General features: G+C 40.8%; 2 protein-coding genes across 2 annotated transcripts in view; one reads left to right on the top strand and one right to left on the bottom strand.

Annotated features, from left to right (window-relative positions):
• Positions 1-23,609, bottom strand: part of LOC148030912 (LYR family of Fe/S cluster biogenesis protein) — a 63,634-nt gene that overhangs the window by 32,168 nt on the left and 7,857 nt on the right. The window lies entirely within an intron of this gene.
• LOC148030913 (uncharacterized) lies at positions 1,149-2,063 on the top strand. Its single transcript, XM_087685512.1, has one exon. It carries the CDS (start codon positions 1,149-1,151, stop codon positions 2,061-2,063), a length of 915 nt encoding a protein of 304 aa, XP_087541638.1.

Below are 23,609 nucleotides of genomic sequence, written 5' to 3'. Positions count from 1 at the left end.
AATCCTTTTGTTGTTTCACATAACAACCTTTCAAAAGCATATATATTATAATCATAACATAAAGTATATTACTTTATGTGATCTTTTTATGTATTGTAGGTAGCTGGACCATGGATCCATCCAAATCTCAAAAGGGTTTGGCAAGGAAAAGAAAGGCTTATCCTTCTATAGCCTCTTTTTTATCAAGAGACCAAAGTGCTTGTGTAAGGCCAAGGGGTTTGGTATCAAGAGACGCCAATGAAACTATGGGTCAAATGTCAGCACTAAATGCAAATGTTTCTACAATGCAAGAGGGAATGACTTCAGCAATGTCAAATGCTACAGAAAATGTAAGTGTGAATGTGGGAAATGCAACAGAGAGTTCTTCCAATGTTGATGCTTCTATTAAAAAGGTGAAACGAAAGTGGCGACATCAATGGACTCTTTTGCATCCATGGGCATACATAGGTAAAACTCTATGTAATGAAGAAAGGGTGAAATGCCAATGGTGTCAAGATGCCAGCAAAGTGAATACCTATACACAAGAAGGCTCTCAAAGCATCCAATTGTCAGCATTGAATGATCATGCTAAGACTTCTGATCACATTAGTGCAGTACGTGCTCGTAATGCCAAGGCAAAGATTGGTAGTGATGGCAAAGGACCTATGGACCATGGATTGGATACCATAGTCCATAGTGAACAAAAGCGAATCATATCATGCATGAAACTAGTATATTTTTGTGTGTGTGAGGACATACCATTGGAGAAATATCCACAGTTATGCAAGTTTCAAAGGGAGCTTTGTACTCCAAATATGCCAGCATCAGATGAGTATGGATCCTATGTAAATCCAGTTTCAGGAAGGGAAATGATGTTGGCTATAAGGGACCATGTTCGAAAGCAAATGTATGCAGAGATGCGTGCTAGTCCTTTCTTTTCACTGCTCATTGATGAGAGCACTGACCGCACTATGGAAAAGCATCTAATTATCTATGTTTCATATATCAATGATGGAGGCAAAGGACATGCAATTTGTAGATTTGTGCGGTTGTTGCCAGTGGATAATGGAACATCTAAGGCCATGTATGATGCTATACATGCATTTTTCTTGGAAAGTGGTTTAGACATGCAAAACTTAGTTGCTATTGCAACTGATGGAGCTTCAGCTATGACAGGGCATAGGACAGGAGTTGTGGCACGCTTTCAAGCATCGTTGCCACGTGTCATGGGAATTCATTGTATTGCCCATCGACAAGCACTTGCAGCCAAAGATGGATTTGCAACACATCCACATATATTTGCCTTTGTGGATAAGGTTGCATGCAAAGTATATTCATGGCTAGGAAGATCAACAAATCGACATATGGAACTTTGGAAAATAATGCATGAGTATGACATCATGGACATGAAAATGTTGCAAATGCATGCAGTTCGGTGGCTTTCAAGGGGCAAGGTGATGGAAAGGTTTGTTGAGATTATGCCTGCTATTCTTGAGCAGTGGAAACGACATGAGAAAAAATGGTATAAATATGCTATAACGTTTATGGTACAATTCATCATACACCTTTTAGCAGATGTGCTTGGAGAGTTGAACAAACTCAACTCTGAATTTCAAAGGCAAGAGATGGATGTAACAACGATTGGTGCCCTTATTGATCTAACATTTGAGAAGCTCAATAGGAGATATATCACGTGTGATGATGACCAATTTGGTATTGGTTCAAAGCATCTCTCGGCATTCTTGAAAATGACAAAAAATGGAAAGTTGGTTTTTGTAGATGGTAATGGTATATCACATACACATGTATTGAAGTATGTTGCAATTCCAAAAGTGTCAAAAAAGAAGAAAAAAGGAGCTAAGAATACAAGTGATTCAAAAAAGGAAGATGAGGACTTGGACTTAAACACAATTCCTGAAGGTGATGGAAATGAGACAGGTTCTCTTTCAGAATGCATTGGTGTTGCACGAGCATATGTGCAAAATGTTTTGAATGCTTTGACTAGTAGATTTGAGGATCTACCAGTCTTCAATGCATTCAAGATATTTAATCCTTCTTCATATCCGATGGATGATATTGATTGAGACAAAAGGAGCCAAGAATGGCTGGAAAGACTAATCAACAAAGTTAATGTTGATAATCAAACAATTGATATTCGAAGATGCATGAATGAACGAGAGGATTTTGTTGGGATGCTATATCGTGTCGCAAGAAATAGGGGCATGTATGATGCTTGGGAGTTTTGTAGTAGCACAAAGACTTGGTGGGATTTATATCCAGGGATGATGTGTTTATGGCAAACATGCATAGTCATTCCAGCAAGTACAGCATCTTGTGAGCGAGGGTTTTCTAGACAAAATCTTATTAAAAATAACTTGAGATCCAGCTTATGTCTTGACACACTAGATGGGTTGATGCTACTATCCATTGATGCACGTGATAGCTCCCAAATCGATTGGAAAGATATTTGGGATATTTGGATGGATGCAAAGAATAGAAGGGCAATGCCACTAGAGTGATCAAATGGATGCATCTTCTTATTGCTTGTGCTAGCATTTCGAATTTATCTTCTTATGATGTTGGATTTGTTACATTTTGAATCTATTTTCCTATGATAGGTTGTAGCATTTCGAATTTATCTTCTTATGATGGAGTATTGCTAGGTAATGAAAACTCATTTGTCATATGCAAGGTGGATTGAACATTGATTTTAGATCCTATGAGCATTCAAATTTATAGTTTTAAAACCTTAATTAAAAACTTTTCTATGTCACCTATCATTCACATTTTTTGTCTGTCATTTGACTAATAAGCTTTTTTATATCACCTGTCATGTGAAAGGAAATTTTAACATTTGCCTGTCATTAAAAAAATCTAAGGGACCCGTCAAATTTAGGCCCTGCTTTCAGGTGTTCGCGCGAGCAAGCACAGTCAGGTGTTCGCGCGAGCAAGCACAGAACATGAATCTGTGCAAATTTGCTCCTTAAAAATTGGGTTTTTTCCTAGATTTGGTGCCGGACACAAGTTTTAGTGATTCCTAATCCACAAATTATAGACATTGAGTGCACAAGTCTTGAAAATTTTGGGAATTTTCAGATGCAAGTGAAATTTTTGCTTGTTTGAGCCAATTCTTGGAAATTGTACACTCTTGGACCCTGAAATTTGGGGCTTTTGCAGAATTCGTGAAATGTCTGCAACATTAGCCCGTACTTGATGCTCAGGAAGATGTATTGATGCAATTGGAGCAGATTCACTGCAAAAATTTTGGGGCTTTTCACATTGGTGATGTATTTTGAGTTGATTTGAGACTAGACAGTGAAATTTGCAACAAATTCACTGCTGAGTGGGAGTTTTTTTTAGCTTTGGGATGCTTCAAACGTTGAAAAAAGGAAGCTTTTGTCTTGGTATATGTATTGCTGAATACTCACTATGCAGTGAAACAGTGGTAAATACAGCATTTGGGTCTTTGCATTTGGGTATTATGGTGATGTATTACTGAAGTGGGAGTTGTCTTTCATGCAAATGTATCAGATTTGATTCATGTATATGCTAAAATCAGTACTTGAGACTGAAATTACAGCTAAATATCTACTTCTTCGACACCTTGGAAGTACAAGAGTGTGTACTTACTTTTACAATTCAGCAACCTTTCTATTGGCTGAAATCATTCAGCCCTTTATTGCAGTTGTGTATTGCTGAAGATGGCTGGCAGTGCATCTACATCTGACACAAAGAATCTCTTTAAGATTCGTAAATTCGATGGCAATGGTTTTGATCTTTGGAAAGATCTATGCAAGGTATATTCTTTCTAAAGGATTGTGATGATGCTTTAGCAGAACATAAGCATGTTGCTCTGTCAAATGAGGATTGGGCTAAAATGAATAAAAAGGCCAATACTTACATTAAAATGGCCGTCACAGATGATATCTTGGTTGATATAAAGGGGCTTGATACTGCCTATGTAGTTTGGGAGAAACTCAAGGCTACTTATGAAAATACAACTCCAGTCAATCAGGTACATCTCATGCAGAAGTTGATCAACTTGAAGCTTGATAAGTCCAAGCCTGTCTCAGGGCATTTGAATGCTTTCACTGGTATTTTGAGTCAGTTACAAGATGCAAGTTTGCCAACTTTTGATCCTAAATTGAGGCTATCTTCTTGCTCATGACCTTGCCCAATTCATGGGAAACATAGATTATCATTGAGCAATAACTCCAACTTGACATTTGATAGTGTGTGTATTTCTATTCTCAATGAAGAGATTAGACACGAGGCAAGTGGGGAAAACAGTGGACCAGCCTACAATGTAAGAGAAATAACTAAAAAAAGATCTAATGTTGCAAATAAAAACAAAAATCGCAGCAAAAGCAAGAAAAAACAACAAGATGTAACTTGTTATCAATGTGGTCACAAAGGGCATAAAAAGCCCGATTGTAGGTACTATAAAAAGGAACAAGAACGCAAAAAGCAACCTAATGCAAAAGGCAAAAAGAATGACAAGGATGGCAACTCTACCCCTAAAGAGACAGAAAAAGTAAATGTGGTATCTAGTGTTGTTATTGAGAAAATAGAAGAGAATAAAGATGTTGATTTACTGGTTGCATTTTCAAATCCGCTTGCTATGACAGCGGAGGACATGTATATCACTAAAATGCATGTGATAGATGCTTTGTTGTCAGCTCATGATGGTTTGTCACAATCGTGGATTGTTAACAGCAGTGCTTCTTTTCATGTGACTCCATCTTTGGAGTGTTTTTCTTCTTATGCAAAAGGTAATCTTGAAAAAGTCTACCTTGGCAACAATCATGCATGTGATATTGAAGGAATGGGTACCATACACCTAGCTCTAGAAAATGGTCAAGAATTGATTCTTCATGATGTTAGGTATGTACTTGGCATCAAGAAGAGCTTGCTTTCTATTGGGCAACTAGACAGCAAAGGTTACTCCACTACTTTTAGTGGTGGAATGTGGAAAATACAAAAAGGGTCTATGCTAGTCACTAGAGGTGGTAAAAAGGGGACTCTGCATTATCTCTACTGCAAGGCACTTCCTTGAAAGTTTATAGTAGTTGCTGAAACACAGTCACACATGGAGTTATGGCACAAGCGTCTAGGACACATGAGCCAAAAGGGTTTATAGGCACTTTTTTCACTTGGAAGAGTTGATGTAAAAACTTTTGTGATGATTGTGTTCTTGGTAAACATGTAAAGAGTCCATACTCTCATGGAGCCTCTAGGAAGGCATGTATCTTGGATTTAGTCCATTCTGATATGTGCACCATGTCAATAAAAACTCGTAGTGGTTTCTCTTATTTTGTGTCTTTTATTGATGACCATTCTAGAAAGCTATGGATTTACTTGCTTAAGCAGAAAAGTGACACATTGGATGCTTTTAAAAAGTTTTATGCATTGGTTAGTATTCAAAAGGGCTTAAAGTTAAAATGCAAAAGAACAGATAACGGGGGAGAGTATGTATCTAAAGAATTCAATAAGTTTTGTGATGTCAATGGGATTAAACAAGAGCTTACAGCTCCTTATAATCCATCATCTAATAGTGTGGCTGAGCAATGAATCACACGCTATGTGAGAAGATTCGGTGCATGCTATCCACAGCTAATCTCTCGCAATCGTTTTGGGGAGAGGCACTTAAAACGGCGGTGCATATTTGCAACCGATCTCCACATCGTGCACTTGAAAGTGGTATCCTTGAAGAGGTTTGGTTTGGCAAACTTGCTTCATATGACCACTTAAGGGTCTTTGGCTGCAAATGCTATATACATGTACCTGTTGATAGCAGAACCAAACTTGGCATGAAATCTCATAGAGGCATCTTCATCGGTTATGGAGATAAAGGTGAAATGGGCTATAGAGTTTGGGTTCCAAGCATGAAAAAGGTGCTACGCAGCCGAGATGTGGTATTTAATGAGTCAAAGCTACTGAAAAATGTCACATCTAATGACTCCTCAGACAAAAAGAAGGTTAAATTTCAGTATGATCAATTACTTGAGCAGCCATCAGCCACTGAAAATTCAGCTCCTTTTGATGTTGATTATGACAATCAACGTATCATTATTGAGCCAGATAAAAATGGGCAGCAAGGGGATGCTGAACATCAGCTTGAACCAAAATCAGCATGCTGAAAATAAATTACAGTAGCCTGAAATTGTATTACAGCCACCTGAGCATGCAATTCAGCAACCAAACAATGAGGTCATTGACATTCCCTTGAATGTGGATCCATTACCTAATAACACAGATCATTGGGTAAGAAGGTCTACACGTGTCACAAGACCTATACAAAGATTTGATCCTTCTTAGGACTGCATTTTGCTCACAGATGAAAGTGAACCTCTTACGTATAAAGAGGCCTTATCATGTGAATTCAAGAAAAAATGAAAGCTAGCTATGCATGAAGAAATGAAGTCATTGTATCAGAATGATACTTGGGATTTGGTTACATTACCCAAGGATAGGAAATCCATTCCTAACAAATGGGTCTATAAAATCAAATGTGTGGATGGCAAACCCAAATACAAAGCCAGACTTGTGGCTAAGGGCTATACACAAAAGAAGGGCATTGATTTTCAGGAAGTGTTAATGGGAGCTAGCTATGCAGGAAGAAATGAAGTCATTATATCAGAATGATACTTGGGATTTGGTTACATTGCCCAAGGATAGGAAAGCCATTCCTAACAAATGGGTCTATAAAATCAAATGTGTGGATGGCAAACCCAAATACAAAGCCAGACTTGTGGCTAAGGGCTATACACAAAAGCAGGGCATTGATTTTCAGGAAGTATTTTCTCCTGTTGTCAAAATGACCACTCTTCGAGTGTTATTTGCCATTGTAGCATCTATGGATCTTAAACTTGATCAGATGGATGTTAGAACTGTATTTCTGCATGGTGATCTGGAAGAAGAGTTGTACATGAAACAGCCCAAAGACTTTGTTATACAAGGAAAGGAGCATTTGGTATGTAAGCTTAAGAGAAGCTTGTATGGTTTGAAACACGCTCCTAGACAATGGTATAAAAAGTTTGATGCCTTCGTGCTCTCACATGGTTTTAAAAGGAGTAGTGCAGATCATTGCTTATATATTAAGAAGGCTGATGATGGAAGCCTTATTATACTTGTACTTTATGTGGATGAATGCTTATTGCTGGTAAGCATAAAAGCCAGATTAATGCATTGAAAAGACAGCTGAATTCAGCCTTTTCTATGAAGGATTTAGGTGCAGCAGAACATATTTTGGGCATGCATGTGACACGAGATAAAAAGCAGAAGCTCTTATTTCTCCCACAAGAAAAGTACATAAACAAAGTACTTGATCGTTTTTCTATGGCTGATGCTAAGCCTCTTGGTGTATCTTTTCCACCTTATCTTAAGCTTAGCAAGGCAGATTGCCCAAAAGATGATAAGGCAGCTAGCTCTACAAAGGGTGTTCCTTATGCAATAGCTTGTGGTTCACTCATGTATGCTATGGTTGCCACTAGACCTGACATTGCTTATACAATGGGAGTTGTAAGCAGGTTTATGGCAAATCCTGGCAAAGCACATTGGGAAGCAGTGAAATGTATCTTACGGTATCTTAAGGGCACACAAAGAAAATGTATCTACTATGGCAAGGGTACGTTAGATCTGCAGGGGTATTGTGATGCAGACATGGCCGGTGACTTGGATACTTGCAAGTCCACTAGCGGATACATCTTTACCTTGACTGGTGGGGCGGTTTCTTGGTGCTCTAGATTGCAAAAGATAGTAGCACTCTCTACCATTTAGGCTGAATATATTTCAGCCACTTAAGCTTCAAAAGAAGCAGTTTGGCTTGGTCGTTTGGTCAAGGATTTTGGGCTGCCCACCAAAACACTTGTACTTGGATATGATAACCAGAGTGTTGTATGCCTAGCTAAGAATGCCATGTTCCATGCACGTACCAAACATATTGATGTTCGGTATCATTTTATTAGACAGGTTCTGGATGATGGTCTAGTCACCCTGACTAAGATCAAATCATAGAATAGCCCTGCAGACGTTCTCACTAAAAGTCTTGCAAAGGCTCAACATGAGCATTGCATTAGACTTGTGGGAGTTGGTTAAAGGAAGGTTGTTGGGTGTAAAGGGCCTTACGCTCTCCCGTGTATCTCCCGTGTATATATTACTTCACACATGTGAACTCATCCTAATGGGTGTAAGTGTACCGTACCCTAAGTATAAATGCATTCTTTTATTCTTTGTGTGTACCACACTAGTACACACCTATCTGTCGACTCTCACACTCTCTCTTTCAATGTTCAGTACTATTGAGCACCTCGATTAACATGCATCCACTCTCTCTGCTTCTGCTTCTACTCGACAGCAATAACCAAGCACTGAAATAAGTAAAATCATCGAACTTGTGCTTAAGCAAGTACACCCACATGTATCTAGAGAAATCATCCACTATCAAAAAGAAGTATTGTGCGTCATTTAAGGCAACAATGGATGTGGGACCACAAAGATCTATATGAATGAGCCTAAGGGATTCTGTAGCAAAAGTGATAGACTATTGAGGACAGAGTATACAATGCTACTTACCTAGCTAACATGCTTTACACACCTCTCAAGACAGTTTTAGACATGGAAGACCCTCAACCATCCCCTGCTATCACAGTTCATAAAGAGAGTCGTAGCCAAGATGTCCTAAGCGAAAATGCCAAAGATGCTCAAAGTCTATGGGCTCTCCCGTACAGTGGCCAAAGCCTAGAAGCAATGGAAATCCGATTCATCGACAATCCGCACGATAAGAAAGTGTCATGTGGTAAAGGCCATTAGGTGGTGCCTTACCGTGAGCAATCACTAAACCAATCTGAGAGTCTAGAACCTCAACTCTGGTCGCTGTAAAGAAAACTGCTCGCTCCAACTTTGCTAAATGGACAACAAGTTCACCCCAAGCTGGAGAACATGATAGACATCATCTAACGAAGCGAGATCTTGACCCAGGTCAGTGGAAAAACTAACGTGACCTTGGGCCTAAATCTTGACCGAGGAGTTGTTTCCTACGCAAACACTCCCAACTGCAAGGGCTCAGGAAATAAAAATGTCCACTCTAGGAGTCATGTGATAAGTAGCTTCACTGTCCACAAGCCAAACACGTGTTGACGCACTCGGCTATGACGAGTGGGTCTCTCCATGCCCCTCATTAAGAGGTAACTCACATATAAACGAGACTCACATTTGATATCTTAAGGAGACAATGTCTGCCTTTGCAAACCACTCAGACCAACCCTTTGAAGTTGAGTAGTTTGCTAGTGATGACTAACCAGTGGCAGTGTGGGTTTGGCCTTGCCACTGCCCCTGCTAAGGGTTGCCACCACCCTGCTTCCCCTATTGGGAGTTACCAGACTCAGATGCGAGATTCTTGGATTTTTTATGTGTGACTCTAGCCTTAGATCGACACTTGTCGTCATAATGATCAACCTTTTGACAATGTTGACAATACCTATTGTTCTTAGGTACATTCCGTCATCCAGGTTTAAGTGTAGACTGATTGGTCTCTTGGGATTCACTAGCCTTGTGATTTTGATTTTGATTTGAGTTTTGTGTACTCATGCCCTGTTCCGCCCTCTAAGAAGATGCAACAAGAGCCCCCTCTATCGAGGACGTGTTATGAAATCGATCAAACAACCGTACGTAACATAACAGCTGACACTCAAAACTCATAAAATGTGGGCATCTAAGGCTGTGAAATTACCTACTAAACAAAATTCAAATATTTTCGTGGCAGCTTGTTAAGGAACATGGCAACCTAATTGTCATAGGACTTACAAGCCCCAATGGTTGAGAACTCCACGAGGAGACATCGATACCCAACCAACTTGACTTTTAAGTCATCCTTGCCAGTGATTTCAAAATTTTGGAGCTCATGATCCAAATTGATGCGACGGATCCTATCCTGAGCCGCATACAGTCAAGTGTGCCCAACACTCAAATGCTAAGTCGAAATACTAAAGCTAAGCGTGAAACTCAAGCAGCAAGCCCTACATAAGCTCAACAATAAGCAGAGGCGTTACAAGCCTTCCATGAGTGGACGATCTCATATGGAAAAAAGGGATCAAGTTGGGGTTCCAACCCCTGCACTAAATCCCATAGATTTTGAGAGTCTAAGACATGCTTCATCAAATTTGACCAAGTGGTATAGTTTGACCCGTTAAAATGAGTATTGTCATTAAATGCATGCTTGGTGGATAAAACTAGAACCAAGAGGTGTCTCTGAAGATGGATAGATTGGATAAGATGGAGGATAAGGTGGTAATGGTGGTGATGGTAGCGGTGATTGAAAAGAAGTAGCAGGGGATAAAGATGGATAGGCAGAAATAGGTTGCTGATATCCAACGAGTATCGATTGTTGCAAGGATACCGAAACGGACATAGATCCATATGATACCGAAGGTGTAGATGGAGATACAAGGTCACAATAGCCTTGTTCAAATGTTAACTGAAACACAACATAATGATCGGACTACGATACCAAACAATCCACACTCGAGTATGTCTAGGATGACTCCCAAAGGGATAACCCAAAAGTGTGTGTGGAAGGTTGAGTCTTCGTCACAAGTACACCACTCGAAAACGAGTATGCAGAGGTCCTAAAGGCGGTGCCCAAATGGGCAAAAACCCTCGCTATGGTGTGGGACGAATGATATGGTACCCTTAATGGAAGCAAAAAAGAAGATATGGCAGAAGATGAGAAAGGAATCGATGGGAGCCCAAATGGATTTGTGATGGATGTTATTGTGGGAAACATGGTTAGTTTCTTTTGTCCACTAAATGCACTAGATGATGCATCTACTCCATATTGACCATGAGAAATAAAATGATTTGAAGGAAAAGGGAGGGTAGGAATACTTATAAGTTCTTTTTTTAGCTTCTTACCTACTTTCGAGTTTATGAAGAAATGTCTCTCTTTCTCGTTACTCACAAACCAAAGCTTATTTTGAAGAGACCCTTCTTGATGAGCATCTCGCGAACCAACTGAAAATATAAAATCAGTTGGCATAGAATCTAAAATAATAGGATTAGTACCTAGCATTGAAAGAAAGAAGTATTGTGGAAGTAATGTGTAATCTGAGCTAGATTTCACTTGCGAATGGCGCAGTCTGTAGTGGACATTCCAAAGGTCTTGCAAGATCATTTATTAGGTGCACCAAATCTAAAGGAGAAAACTTAGACTTACCTTCAACCTCCTGTTGATCCCTATGCATAAGGATAAGATCATACTCAACGGCAGAAATTTGATATGGTCTATGGACTCTATGGTAGTCCGATGGTTCTCCACCCATGTTAGATTGGATAGTAGCAAGCTGAGAGGCCCACTCCTGATTGTTTCCATCCATGTTTAGCTATGGAGACTAGAGCAGTGTTGTGAATGTGTTTAAAGTCATTTGACCATTCTATTGATAATGAATATATCGTCAAAACGTACATTTTCTTCTAGATCTCTTGCAAGATTTTTAAGATGTCTTAAACCAATTTTGTAGCTCTAATGATACAAATGAGGAGCCTTCTCCGCGCTCCTCCAAACAGTGGCAAGATCATCGCGTAGATCGTGAACCACAAAGGTCACCTAGCCCGTTTGTTCGGGAACCCTCTCCTCCCTACTCTCTCCATGTCTCATAGAAGGCCCATGCTATTGGCCTCCATGTGCCATCAATGGCACCCTCTATACATGTGCCCGTACTCCCTTCTTTACGCAAAGAGAACTAGCTTCATGGTTCAAACTATTCGCTTTGGTCATGTAAGGTGGATTGTATCCTTGATATCTTCGATCTTTGGGAGTTTGTTACCCACCCTATTCTCCGTTCAGTGGAGGATCCCACTATTGGATCATCGATGGATCATGCAGCCTTATGCGATCGGCACATCTCTAGAGCACAATCTAATTGGGTGTAAAGGCCCTTACGCTACTCCCGTGTATATATTTACTTGCACATGTGAACATGCCCTTGCAGGTGTAAGTGTACCGTACTCTTAAGTATAAACATATTATTTTATTCTTTGAGTGCATCACATTGGTACACACCCATCTCTCAACTCTCCACTCTCTCTCTGCACTACACTGCTGAATACACCTTGATTGACGCACACACTACCTAAGCACTTCCTCTTGTGTTCCTTCAAACTGGTATCAAAGCTTTGGCAAGAGTGAGTGCACTTCGCAAGAACCATGCAAGTCAGTCCTGTGAGTTGACAAGCAGTCGAGACTAGTCAGTGGTCAATATGACCAGAGAGCAAAGTTGACGTGATATACAAGTCATGTTTTCTGCAGGCAACAGGTAGGTGTGACAGTCTGCACCAGCAGACATGACCAGTTGGGGTTAATTTCTGACCAGGCGACAACGTTTTCAGTCAGGCGCAACTGTGACCAAGCGGGCGACAGCCAACTGCACTAAGCGCAGGTCAAACAGGTCAATGGTGACCAGCGGCACATTCCAGCAGTCAACGGGTGACAGCAGCAACGACATGCAAGCAATCGACAGATCAACAACTGGGCCGTTCAACACTTTTCAGCCATTTTTTGACAGTTTTTAATTATTTTCTTGCACTCTGTGCCCTGTTCATTAAACATGCGTAAACACAGTGCTCAGATCTGTGCAGATTTATGCCTGAAAATTTGGGGCTTTTCCTAGATTTGATGCTACTCATGCAAAACAGGGACAACTGACCCAAAAATTGTACATATTGTGCACATTTGCTTCAAAAGTTTTGGGGCTTTTCATATACAAGTCAAATTTTGATCAACCGAGCCAATTTCACTATGATTTGTGCACATTTAGACCCCGAAATTTGGGGGTTTTGCAGAATTTGTGAAATTTCTGCAACATTTGCCTGTATTTGACACTCAAGATGATGAATTAATGCAATTGGGGCAGATTTATTACAAAAAATTTGGGACTTTTTACATCGGTGATGCATTTTGAGCCGATTTGTGCTTTGGCAATGTAATTACAGCAGATTCACTGGTGTGAGGAATTTGGACTTGGGATGTATTAAATGTTGTAAAAGGGCAGCCTCTCTTGGCACGTGTATTGCCGAATGCTCATTATGCAGTGAAACAGTGGTACATACAGCACTTAGGTTATTGCATTTGGGCGTTACGGCTATGTATTATTGAAGTGGGAGCTATCATTTATGCATATGTATCAGATTTGGTTCATGTGCATGCCGTAATCAGCTCTTGGGATAAAATTGCAGTAAAATATCTGCTTCTTGAATACCATTGGAAGTACAATTGTGTGTACTTGCTGTTATATTCAGCAACCTTGCTATTGGCTGAAAGTACTCAACATTTTATTGCGGTCTTTTATTGCTGAAGATGGCTAGCAGTGCATCTACATCTGACACAAAGAATCTTTTTGAGATTTGTAAATTTGATGTCAATGGCTTTGATCTTTGGAAAGATCGTATGCACGGTATACTTTTTCTAAAGGATTGTGATGATGCTTTGGCAGAGCATAGGCATGTTGCTTTGCCAAATGAGGATTGGGCTAAAATGAACAAAAAAGCCATTACTTACATCAAAATGGCTGTCATGGATGATATCTTGATTCATATCAAGGGACTTACCACTGCTTATGCAGTTTGGGAGAAACTCAAGGCTACATATGAGAATACAACTCTTGTCAATCAGGTCCATCTCATGCGAAAGTTAGTTAACTTAATGTTTGATGAGTCTTAAACCAGCTTCAAAGCATTTAAAGGCATTTTGAGTCAATTACAAGATGCAGGCTTTTCAGCTTTTGATCCTAAGCTGAGGGCTATTTTCTACATATGAGAATACAACTCTTGTCAATCAGGTCCATCTCATGCGAAAGTTAGTTAACTTAAAGTTTGATGAGTCTTAAACCAGCTTCAAAGCATTTAAAGGCATTTTGAGTCAATTACAAGATGCAGGCTTTTCAGCTTTTGATCCTAAGCTGAGGGCTATTTTCTTGCTCATGACTTTGCCAGATTCATGGGAAGAATTGGTTCTATCATTGAGCAACAACCCCAACTTGACATTTAATGGTATGCGTGGTTCTATTCTCAATGAGGAGATTAGACGCAAGGCAAGTAGGGAAAACAGTGGATCAACCTACAATGTAAGAGGACGAACTGAAAAGAGATCAAATGCTACAAATAAAAACAAAAGACGTAGTAAAAGCAAGGAAAAACAACAAGTCACTTGCTATCAATGTGGACGCAAAGGGCATAAAAAGCCCGATTGCAAGTACTATAAACAATAGCAAGAACACAAGAAGCAAGCTAATGCAAAAGGCAAAAAGAATGAGAAGAAGGGTAGCTCTACGCCTAAAGAAACAAAAAAGGCAAATGTGGCATCCAATGTTGTTATTGAGGAGATAGAAGAAGATAAAGATGTTGATTTGCTGGTTGCATCTTCAAATCCACATACTATGACAATAAAAGACATGTATATCACTAAAAGGGATATGATAGATGCCTTGTTGTCTACTCATGATAGTTTGTCACAATCATGGATTGTTAACAATGATGCTTCATTTCATGTAACTCCATCTTTGGAGTGTTTTTCTTCTTATGCAGAAGGTAACCTTGGGAAAGTTTACCTAGGGAATAACCATGCATGCAATATTATAGGAATGGGCACTTTACACCTAGCTCTTGAAAATGGTCATGAATTGATTCTTCATGATGTTAGGCATGTACCAGGCATTAAGAAAAGCCTGCTTTCTGTTGGGCAGCTAGACAACAGGGGTTACTTCACTACCTTTGGTGGTGGAATGTGGAAGATACAGAAAGAATCCATGCTAGTCTCACTAGAGGTGGTAAAAAGGGAACTCTTTATTATCTTCACTGCAAGACACTTCCTAAAAAGTTTATTACAGTTGCACAAGTGCAGTCACACATGGAGTGATGGCACAAGCGTCTTGGACACATGAGCCAAACGGGTTTATAAGCACTTTCTTCACTTGAAAGAGTTGATGTGAAAAACTCAAAGCTTGACTTTTGTGATGATTGTGTTTTGGCAAAACATGTAAAGAGTTCACTCTCATGGAGCCTCTAGGGAGGCATGTATTTTGGATTTAGTCCATTTGATGTATGTACCATGCCAATAAAAACTCATTGTGGTTTCCGTTATTTTGTATCTTTTATTGATGACCATTCTAGAAAGCTATAGGTTTACTTGCTTAAGCAGAAAAGTGAGGCATTGGACGCTTTTAAAAGGTTTTATGCATTTATTAGTACTCAAAAAGGTTTGAAATTAAAATGCATAAAAACAAACAATGGGGAAGAGAATGTATCTAAAGAATTCAATATGTTTTGTGATGTCAATGGGATTAAACAAGAGCTTACAACTCCTTATAATCCGTCATCTAATGGTGACGCTAAACGAATGAATCGCACTTTATGTGAGAAGATTCGGTGCATGTTGTCCACGACTAATCTCCCGCAATTGTTTTGGGGAGAGGCACTTAAAACCATGATACATATTTGCAACTAATCTCCACATCGTGCAATTGAAAGTGGCATTCCTGAAGAGGTTTGGTCTGGCAAACCTACTTCATAAGACCACTTAAGGGTCTTTGGCTGTGAATGCTATGTACATATATCCATTGATAACATAATCAAACTTAGCATGAAATCCCACAAAGGCTGTTGAGCTAAAAATGCATTAGCTTTACTTAAACAGCCCCAAAACATGCTTAATTAATGAAAAAACCTTGTTTATTTAAAAGAAACAAGATCCTAGAGAGTTTCTGTGTCCCATAAGCACAAACCCACTTGGGAGGGCCCAAACTTTCTATAAATACATATGTTGCGCTCCATTCAATCCTCAATCTCGTTTTTGCAAATTTCAGGTGTTTCAGCTTGCTACCCACACCCCGTTCGCGGAGGACATCTCAGCCGAAGCTGTCCATTGCAGTCTATATCAGTTAGCACCTGATTTCCAGCCCTCTTCTCGCAGTTTGGAGCTGATCCCAGTCAGGCGACTGCTGTTCCTGCACAGATCTGCTATCATACTGCATGCCATGTCATCTGCAGCCTGCGTTTGGCAGTTTTCTCTCCCCTCTAGCTGTCGCCCAACTTCTGCAGGCTGTTGCCAGGCTGTCCACAACCTTCGTTTGGCAGTTTTCTCTCCTCTATAGGCTGTCCCCAAGCTGTCCACAGCCTGCGTTTGGCAGTTTTCTCCCTCTTGCAAGCTGTCTTGCCTGCAATTTTAGTCTTTCTCTCTCCTACAGGTTGTCCTACCTGCGTTTTTAGTCTCTCTTGCAAATTGTCCTGCCTACGTTGTTAGTCTTTCTCTCTCCTCACTACCGTCTGCATCAAATCTAGCTTCTCACTACTGCGTTTACTAGTGTTCGACATTCGGAGGCTGCCTTGCTACGATTCAAGATCCGTTCAAAGTACAACATACTCTCCAGCTCATTGCCCCTGCCCTGATCCTTGAGATACATGAGTTCGAGGTTCAGTATTCATTCATTGCATACTATGTTTACTACATGGGCATTGTATATTCAACAGTTATATCACTTCAATTATTTTGTGTTCACTGTCTCTGAGTTACCCTAACCCTGACTGTGTTCTTTTATCGGTCTGTGCTTTGTCGTACGATCGTTATTTCTGTTTCTGTGTCAGAGTATTTCTTTACATGGTATCAGAGCTTGGTATTCTCTAAGAAACCTAGGCCTTTGATCCGAAAGCTCTACACAAGAAGGAATAACAACAGTAGGTTCAAATGACTTCGAACACAACAACACCGATTCAATCTCCAAAACCAACTATGTCGAGAACCGAGCAAGAGTGGGCCAATCATCTTGCTCCACAAAGTTCGGACATGGTGGAAGACACTTCTGATTACATGGAAAAAAAGCTAGGCAAGCTGACCTCTGAAGAATACAAACTGATCATAGCTTACAGATGAAAGAAGATTGAGGAGCTCGATCGAAGGGTTGCCCTTCAGGAGAAGCTACTCAATGAAGGAATGCATGAATTTCTCTCTTCAAATGTTGCGCGTAAATCTGACGATGTCACCAAGGATGGGCCCCCCTCCTTGGAGAACAAGACCCGGAGTATGTTTCTTTCTTTCATTCTCTTCCATCCACTCCGATGCAAGGTACTTTAGATTCGTTTTTTGTTCCTTCTTCTTTTACCTCTTCTGCTTTGCAATATTCTGGTAGAGATCATGTGGAAGAAACAGTCCAGTCTATTGACTACGAAAAAGGTTCTCTTAAGGACCAATTCTTGTATGTTAACACACGTCGTGGGGATTATAAGAAAAAGTCAGGTACCTCTTCTTCTAACCTACTTTCTTTTCTGTCTACTTCACAAAATCGGTGGTATTCCTATTTCTACATTGCATGGTGCATCATCATCATCATCATCATTTCATTTTCAACCATTAAATGGTAAAAATGAACAAAATGCATCTGCATCTTTCACACCACAAATTCAAAACCGGTGCACCCATCCCACCACATTCTTCCGCTGCTTCTCCACTTTCCTTTACACCATTTACATTCCCCTATCAAACACCTCATTTTGCACATCACACCGCACCGAGGGGTTATGGAAACATAGGCACCGCCTTTAGGACCTCATCCTTTCCTCCATCGGGTGGTGTTCCACCTACTTCTCACACACTTTCAAGATCATTGCAGCCTGGGTATCCCCCCAGTCTCTCCTAAGTGTGGATCAGTTGGTACCACAGCTTACCACTATAGCATTACCTAGTGAACCTCTTGGTCATTCTGTTGTGCCCCAGCCAAAGCTTTGGACAGGGCTTTCGTTTCTCAGTGTCTCCACCTCCATCGACACCTTATGGAAACATTCATGTTCCAATGCCTCCGCATCAATCGGTACTCACTGGACACTCCCAACCTATTTCTGCCTACCCACCTTTTCCCCCTCATTCTTCTTATCAAACACACCCACCACCACCATCTTACCCTCCACCTCCATCTTATCCCACTTTCACGACACCTCATGGTTCCATCTCATCTTCTACCAAGCATGCTTTCAATGATAAGACTCGTTTTAACAGGTTAAACTTTATCACTTGGTCAAACTTGATGAGGCATGTCCTTGACTCCCAAAACCTATGGGATCTAGTGCAGGGGTTGGAACCCCAACCCTATCCCGCACTTATTCCATACGAGATTATCCTCTCATGGAAGGCTAGGAATGCCTCCGCTATTGTCGAGCTGATACAAGGCTTATTGCTTGAGTTTCATTCTCAGCTTCAGCATTTTGACTTAGCATCAAAACAAAGGGCACACTTGACTGACCGTTGTGCGGCTCAAGATAGGACCCGTCGTATAAATCTTGACTATGAGCTCCAACTCTTTAAAATCACTGACCAGAATGACTTGAAAGTCAAATTGGCTGAGTATCAACGACTTCTTGCTGAATTCTCCACTACGGGGACTCCCAAGTCCTTTGACGATCAAGTCACATTCTTTCTGAACAAACTCCCCAAGAAATACTTCAATTTTGTGGAATGTATAGTTTCAAAGTCTACCATGCCTACTTTCTATGAATTTGAGCGTCAGTTGTTGCGTTACGCATGGTTGTTCGATCAATTTCATATGAACTCTCCCTCAGAGGGGGCTATTGTTGCTCATTCTTAGCAGGGGCTACAAGGGAAGGGCAAACAAAATCAAACCTCCACTTAAAATCAAAAACAAAATCAAACCACGGAATCACAAGGAAACTTCCAGTCACAACTTAAACAAGGGTGGCAGAATGTACCTAAAAAGAATAGGTATTGTCAACATAGTCAAAAGGCTGGCCATTTTGGCACCGGATATCGATCAAAGGCAAGAGGCACAGACCAAAATCTAAGTCACAAACCCCTACCCCTCAGTCGAGCAACCCCTAGCAAGGGAGATAGGGTGATAGCAAGGGGCAGTTTAAAGGTCAGATTCATACGGCCACCGCTCAGCCATCTCAGTCGACAACATTCTCAACTCCAGAGGGCTTGTCTAACTGGTCTGCAAAGGCCCACATCGTCTCCATAGAGACATCCGATGAGAGTCTCGTCCACATCTATGAGTTGCCTCCTGACGAGGTTACTGCAAAGACCCACTCGTCACAACTGAGCACTTCAGCTCCTATTTGGATTGTGGACAGTGGAGCTACACATCATATGACTCCTATAGCGGACTTTTTCCATTTCCAAGCCCCTGCAGCCAGACGGGTCCACGTAGGAAACGACTCCTCAGTCAAGATTCAGGCACAAGGTTGCATCAGATTTGCCACTGATAGGGGTCCAAATCTGGCTTCGCTAGACAATATATATCATGTCCCTCGGGGTAAACTTGTTATCTGTTTAGCAACTTTGTCAACTAGGGCGAGCAGTCTTCTTTACAGCGTCCACAGTCGAGGTCCTTGACTCTCAGACTGGTTTAGTGATTGCTCGCGATGAGGCATAGCCTAATGGCCTATACTACATGACACATTTTCTGACCGAGCCGACAGCTAAGGGCTCCGTGTTCCATAGCTTCCAGGCCTTAGCCACATCTTGGGAGCCTACGAACAATGAGCGCATTTGGCAGATCCACTTAGGGCATCTTCGTTATGACTCTCTTTATGAGTTGTCACACCATGAGCTGGTTAAGGGCCTTGCACACTTGAAGCTAGCTCGAGATGTTTGTAAAGCTCGTCAGCTCGGGAAGCAGCATCGTACCCCATTCCCTCAACAAACCTCACATCATGCTAAGCCATCTCTTAGATTGATTCATGTTGATCTTTGTGGACCGACATCCACTTCCGCCTTGAACGGTGCGCTGTACTTCTTTTTGATAGTGGATGATCATTCCAAATACATGTGGGTGTATTTTCTCAAGCATAAGTCAGATGCTTTCACATATTTTTCTGCTTGGGTGCTGTTGGTTCATAACCAAACTGGTTGTCGCGTTGGTTACATGAGGAGTGATAGCAGTGGTGAGTTCATCTCCCATGCGTTTTCCGAGTTTCTACAGAAGGATAGCATCTCCCACCAACTCACCTCTACCAACTTTCCTTCTCAGAAAGGAGTCATAGAGCGTAGGAACCGGACAGCCATGGAAATGGCACGCTCATTGTTCGCAGCAAAGCTCCTTGAGCGCCTTTGGGTCCTTACGGGATTGGGGGATTCTACCACTGGATTCCACTCCGGAGGGACCTAGAAGATCTGCCTATTGAAATAAGAGCAAAGCTGAGAGGGATAGAAGTCGAGCAGGAGTCAGCGAGTGAGAGTATGGCAGCTGAAGAATGAATGAGCAGAATGAAAGTACAAGTCAATTAGAGTGTACCAACAATGTGTTAGTACACAAAGAATAAAATGTATTTATACTTAGGACACATGAATGATGCATTCACATGTACAATGTGCGTATACTATACACGGAGGTTACCAAGCCTTTATCCCAACAACCTCCCACTTAAAGGTCCGATGTGAACCTCTAGCTAACCAACTCCCACTAGTTGAATGCAATGCTCGTGCTAAGCTTTGCTTAGAATTTTAGTGAGAACATCTGGAGGGTTATCTTCTATTTTAATCTTGGTCAATGTGATTTGACCATCTTCCAGAATCTGTCTGATGAAGTGATATCGCACATCTATATGCTTTGTGCGTGAATGATACATGGCATTCTTAGCCAAATACATAGCACTCTGGCTATCACGTCCCAAAACTAAAATACCCATAGACATACTGAGATCATCTGTAAGTCTGCTCAACCATATAGCTTCCTTAGAAGCTTCAGTAGCCGATATGTATTCATTTTTAGTGGTACTCAGTGCAACAGTGTTCTACAACCTAGTACACCAAGAAACAGCCCCACCAGCAACTGTAAAGGCATACCCACTGGTGGACCTACGAGTGTCCAAGTCACCTGCCATATCTACATCACAATAACCCTACAAACTAAGTGCACCCTGCCCATAGCAAATACTTTTTCTTTGTGTACCCTTAAGGTATCAAAGAATACACTTGACAACCTCCCAATCTGCTTTGCCAGGATTTGGCATAAATCTGCTAATAATTCCCACTGCATGAGCAATGTCTGGACGAGTAGCAACCATAGCATACATAAGAGAGCCACAACCTGATGCATAAGGAACTCCCTTCATAGCATTTGCTTCCACGTCATCTTTTGGGCTGTTGGCTTTGCTAAGCTTGAGATACGGAGGTAAGGATACCCCAAAAGGCTTAACTTCAGCCACGTTAAATTTGTCCAGTACCTTTTCAATGTTCTTTTCTTGAGATAAAAACAGCAATTGCTGCATTCTATCTCTATGAATTCCCATGCCCAAAATATGCTCTGCATTCCCCAAATCTTTCATGGAGAAAGCTGATTTCAGCTCATTTTTTAGAGTATCCAACCTAGTCTTTTTTTTCCCAGCTAGCAACATATCATCCACATACAAAACAAGTATGATGGTGCTGCCATCTGTATCCTTTTTCATATACAAGCAATGATTTGCATGGCTACGTTGTCATGGGATTCTTTGCCCATGGTCTAAACATAAAGCTTTTATCCTTTACATATATCACTTAGTCACTTCAAATCTAGACATGCAACATAGAGACTTGCCTAGTGCAACAAATCATAAAAACCTAAGTCCACCAGCATATGGCATGGTGTAATAAAGATGGGGGTTCTCTGCCTTAAAATACAATAAATTTGTCATGTGTCCTTGACAAGATGATTGATTTTGATTACTTACTCTTAACCTTCCTTGCATTGCTTACATAAAGTTGCTACGAGTTTTGTAAGCCATGCTATATATGACATGGTATATGTAATCATGGACAATCATATGGCTTGGATAAGGCCTTGACTAGATATGTCAATAATGAAGTTACTCTAAAAAACATGACTCACGAGTTCATTAGAAAGAAGAATCACTTAAGTCCATGAAGTTTACTATGTTTGTAAGCATAGAACATTGTATATGACTTACATCTTACTTGTGATACTTGCAAAAAAGTCAAAAAAGAAGGCAAGAGGCCAGCGTGATCAGCGCCGCATTTTTCGGGCAGATCTCAGGACTGAACAGGGCGCATCCTAGATGGGGGAGAAGAGAGCTCCTTCACTGCCACATCAAAGGGAGAGAAAGCCATGCAACCACAAGCAACTAGCCATGCAACCACAAGCAACTACAGAAGACTCCACTTGACATGTAAGTGCTACTCTTCTCATGCACTGATGAGAATGGAAGGCCACTCTTGGCTGTGTAAAACAGGGCTGAACTGTGTATTTAAGGGCAGCGGCCCATACTCATTAGAAGCTCTCTTATGGATTTTTGAGAAGGGTTTAATCTAGACCTATGTATTCCTTTATATGCTGAGTCTGATCTCCCATGTCAAGAGAGACATTAAATTCACTCTCATGAGTCCTTTAAGAGTTGAATAGGGACTGCTATTGGTCTTCCAAACCTGTAATCTAAAGGGCTGAAGCTCATCTACTGCTTTATTGATTAATCTTGTCACAAAGGGCTCATTCTTGCTCTTGGAAGCTTACTGCAATCTACCATTATGGAAGCTTGAAGAGAGGTATGTCAATAAGCCTTCTTGACTTGTTTATGTGAAGAAAGTGGGCTGAATATCTCAGCCCAAACAAAGAAGTGTGGGCGGCGGCATTGTGGAAGGGGTTTCAAGAGAGCATCTTGATTGCTCTATGTACATGCTTGGGGCTGATATAGGTAGCCAATAACAGGGTTGACAGGGCAACAGGAATTCCTTCTTCACTCCTTCTATATGCTTACTGCAAGCTACCTATTGCTTGTTACATGTTCTTGATTATAGGTGCTTTTGTACTTCATCAATGTGTCTTCTTGGAAGGTAGATGCCATGTATATGGGCTGCATTAGGCAGCCCACACAGTGATTCTGTGGACAGCAGGTCCTTTTTCTTCTCTCTTGCTTCATATGATGTGATAGACACTTGTATTTGGAAGTTCTATGCACTCCGTGTTAGGGAAAGTTTATGCATTCATCAGAGGTGAATTCTGGAAGCTTTTTGGGCTGATTTGGGGCTGATATCTTCAGTCATATTCAGAGATTTAGCTACAGCAGTGTTCTTTTAATTCATTTCTTGCTCTACAGAAGACATCTTGTCAAATATATGCAAGTATCATGTGTCTCTATAGCAGGGCAATGTTTGTAGACCATTTATTAATGCTTTGAGTAGAATTAATAGGAGTTTTTTCTCTTTATTTCTTGGCTGTGGTAACTTAAGCTTACCAGGATCTCTATTTGAAGTTCTCTTGAAGCAAATCTCTTTGCCTACAAGCCTTGTATTTGACTCATAAGCTTTTGTTTCTAACAATCTACACTGAATGTAATCATGAAAAGTTGACTCATGCTATGGCATCATGTTTGAATAATGGGATACAGAGTTGTTTATGATACATGACAGCATATTGCACTTGACCTCATAATTTGCGATCGCTCTTACAGTCAAGAAAACAAGCTTGATTTGAGTCAGAACTTATGAGGTAATACGCTTGGGATCCTTGCTATGAACATGCAATTGAAAGCTCTATTAACATCTTCAAGGACTTGGCTTGAAACCTTCAACCCTTCTCTTATCTCTATCATCTCCAAAGTCTAAGAACCCCAATACAATCTTATCTCTCAAACCCCTGTGA

Source organism: Lygodium microphyllum, chromosome 9 (genome assembly GCF_053477565.2).
Source record: "Lygodium microphyllum isolate KBCC chromosome 9, Lygodium_microphyllum_v1.1.10, whole genome shotgun sequence".
Taxonomy (NCBI): Eukaryota; Viridiplantae; Streptophyta; class Polypodiopsida; order Schizaeales; family Lygodiaceae; genus Lygodium; species Lygodium microphyllum.
This window is presented reverse-complemented; position numbering and strand designations above follow the sequence as displayed.

Excerpts from the sequence above, each read along its gene's own strand:
- LOC148030913 (XM_087685512.1), top strand. The coding sequence starts at position 1,149 with ATGACAGGGCATAGGACAGGAGTTGTGGCACGCTTTCAAGCATCGTTG.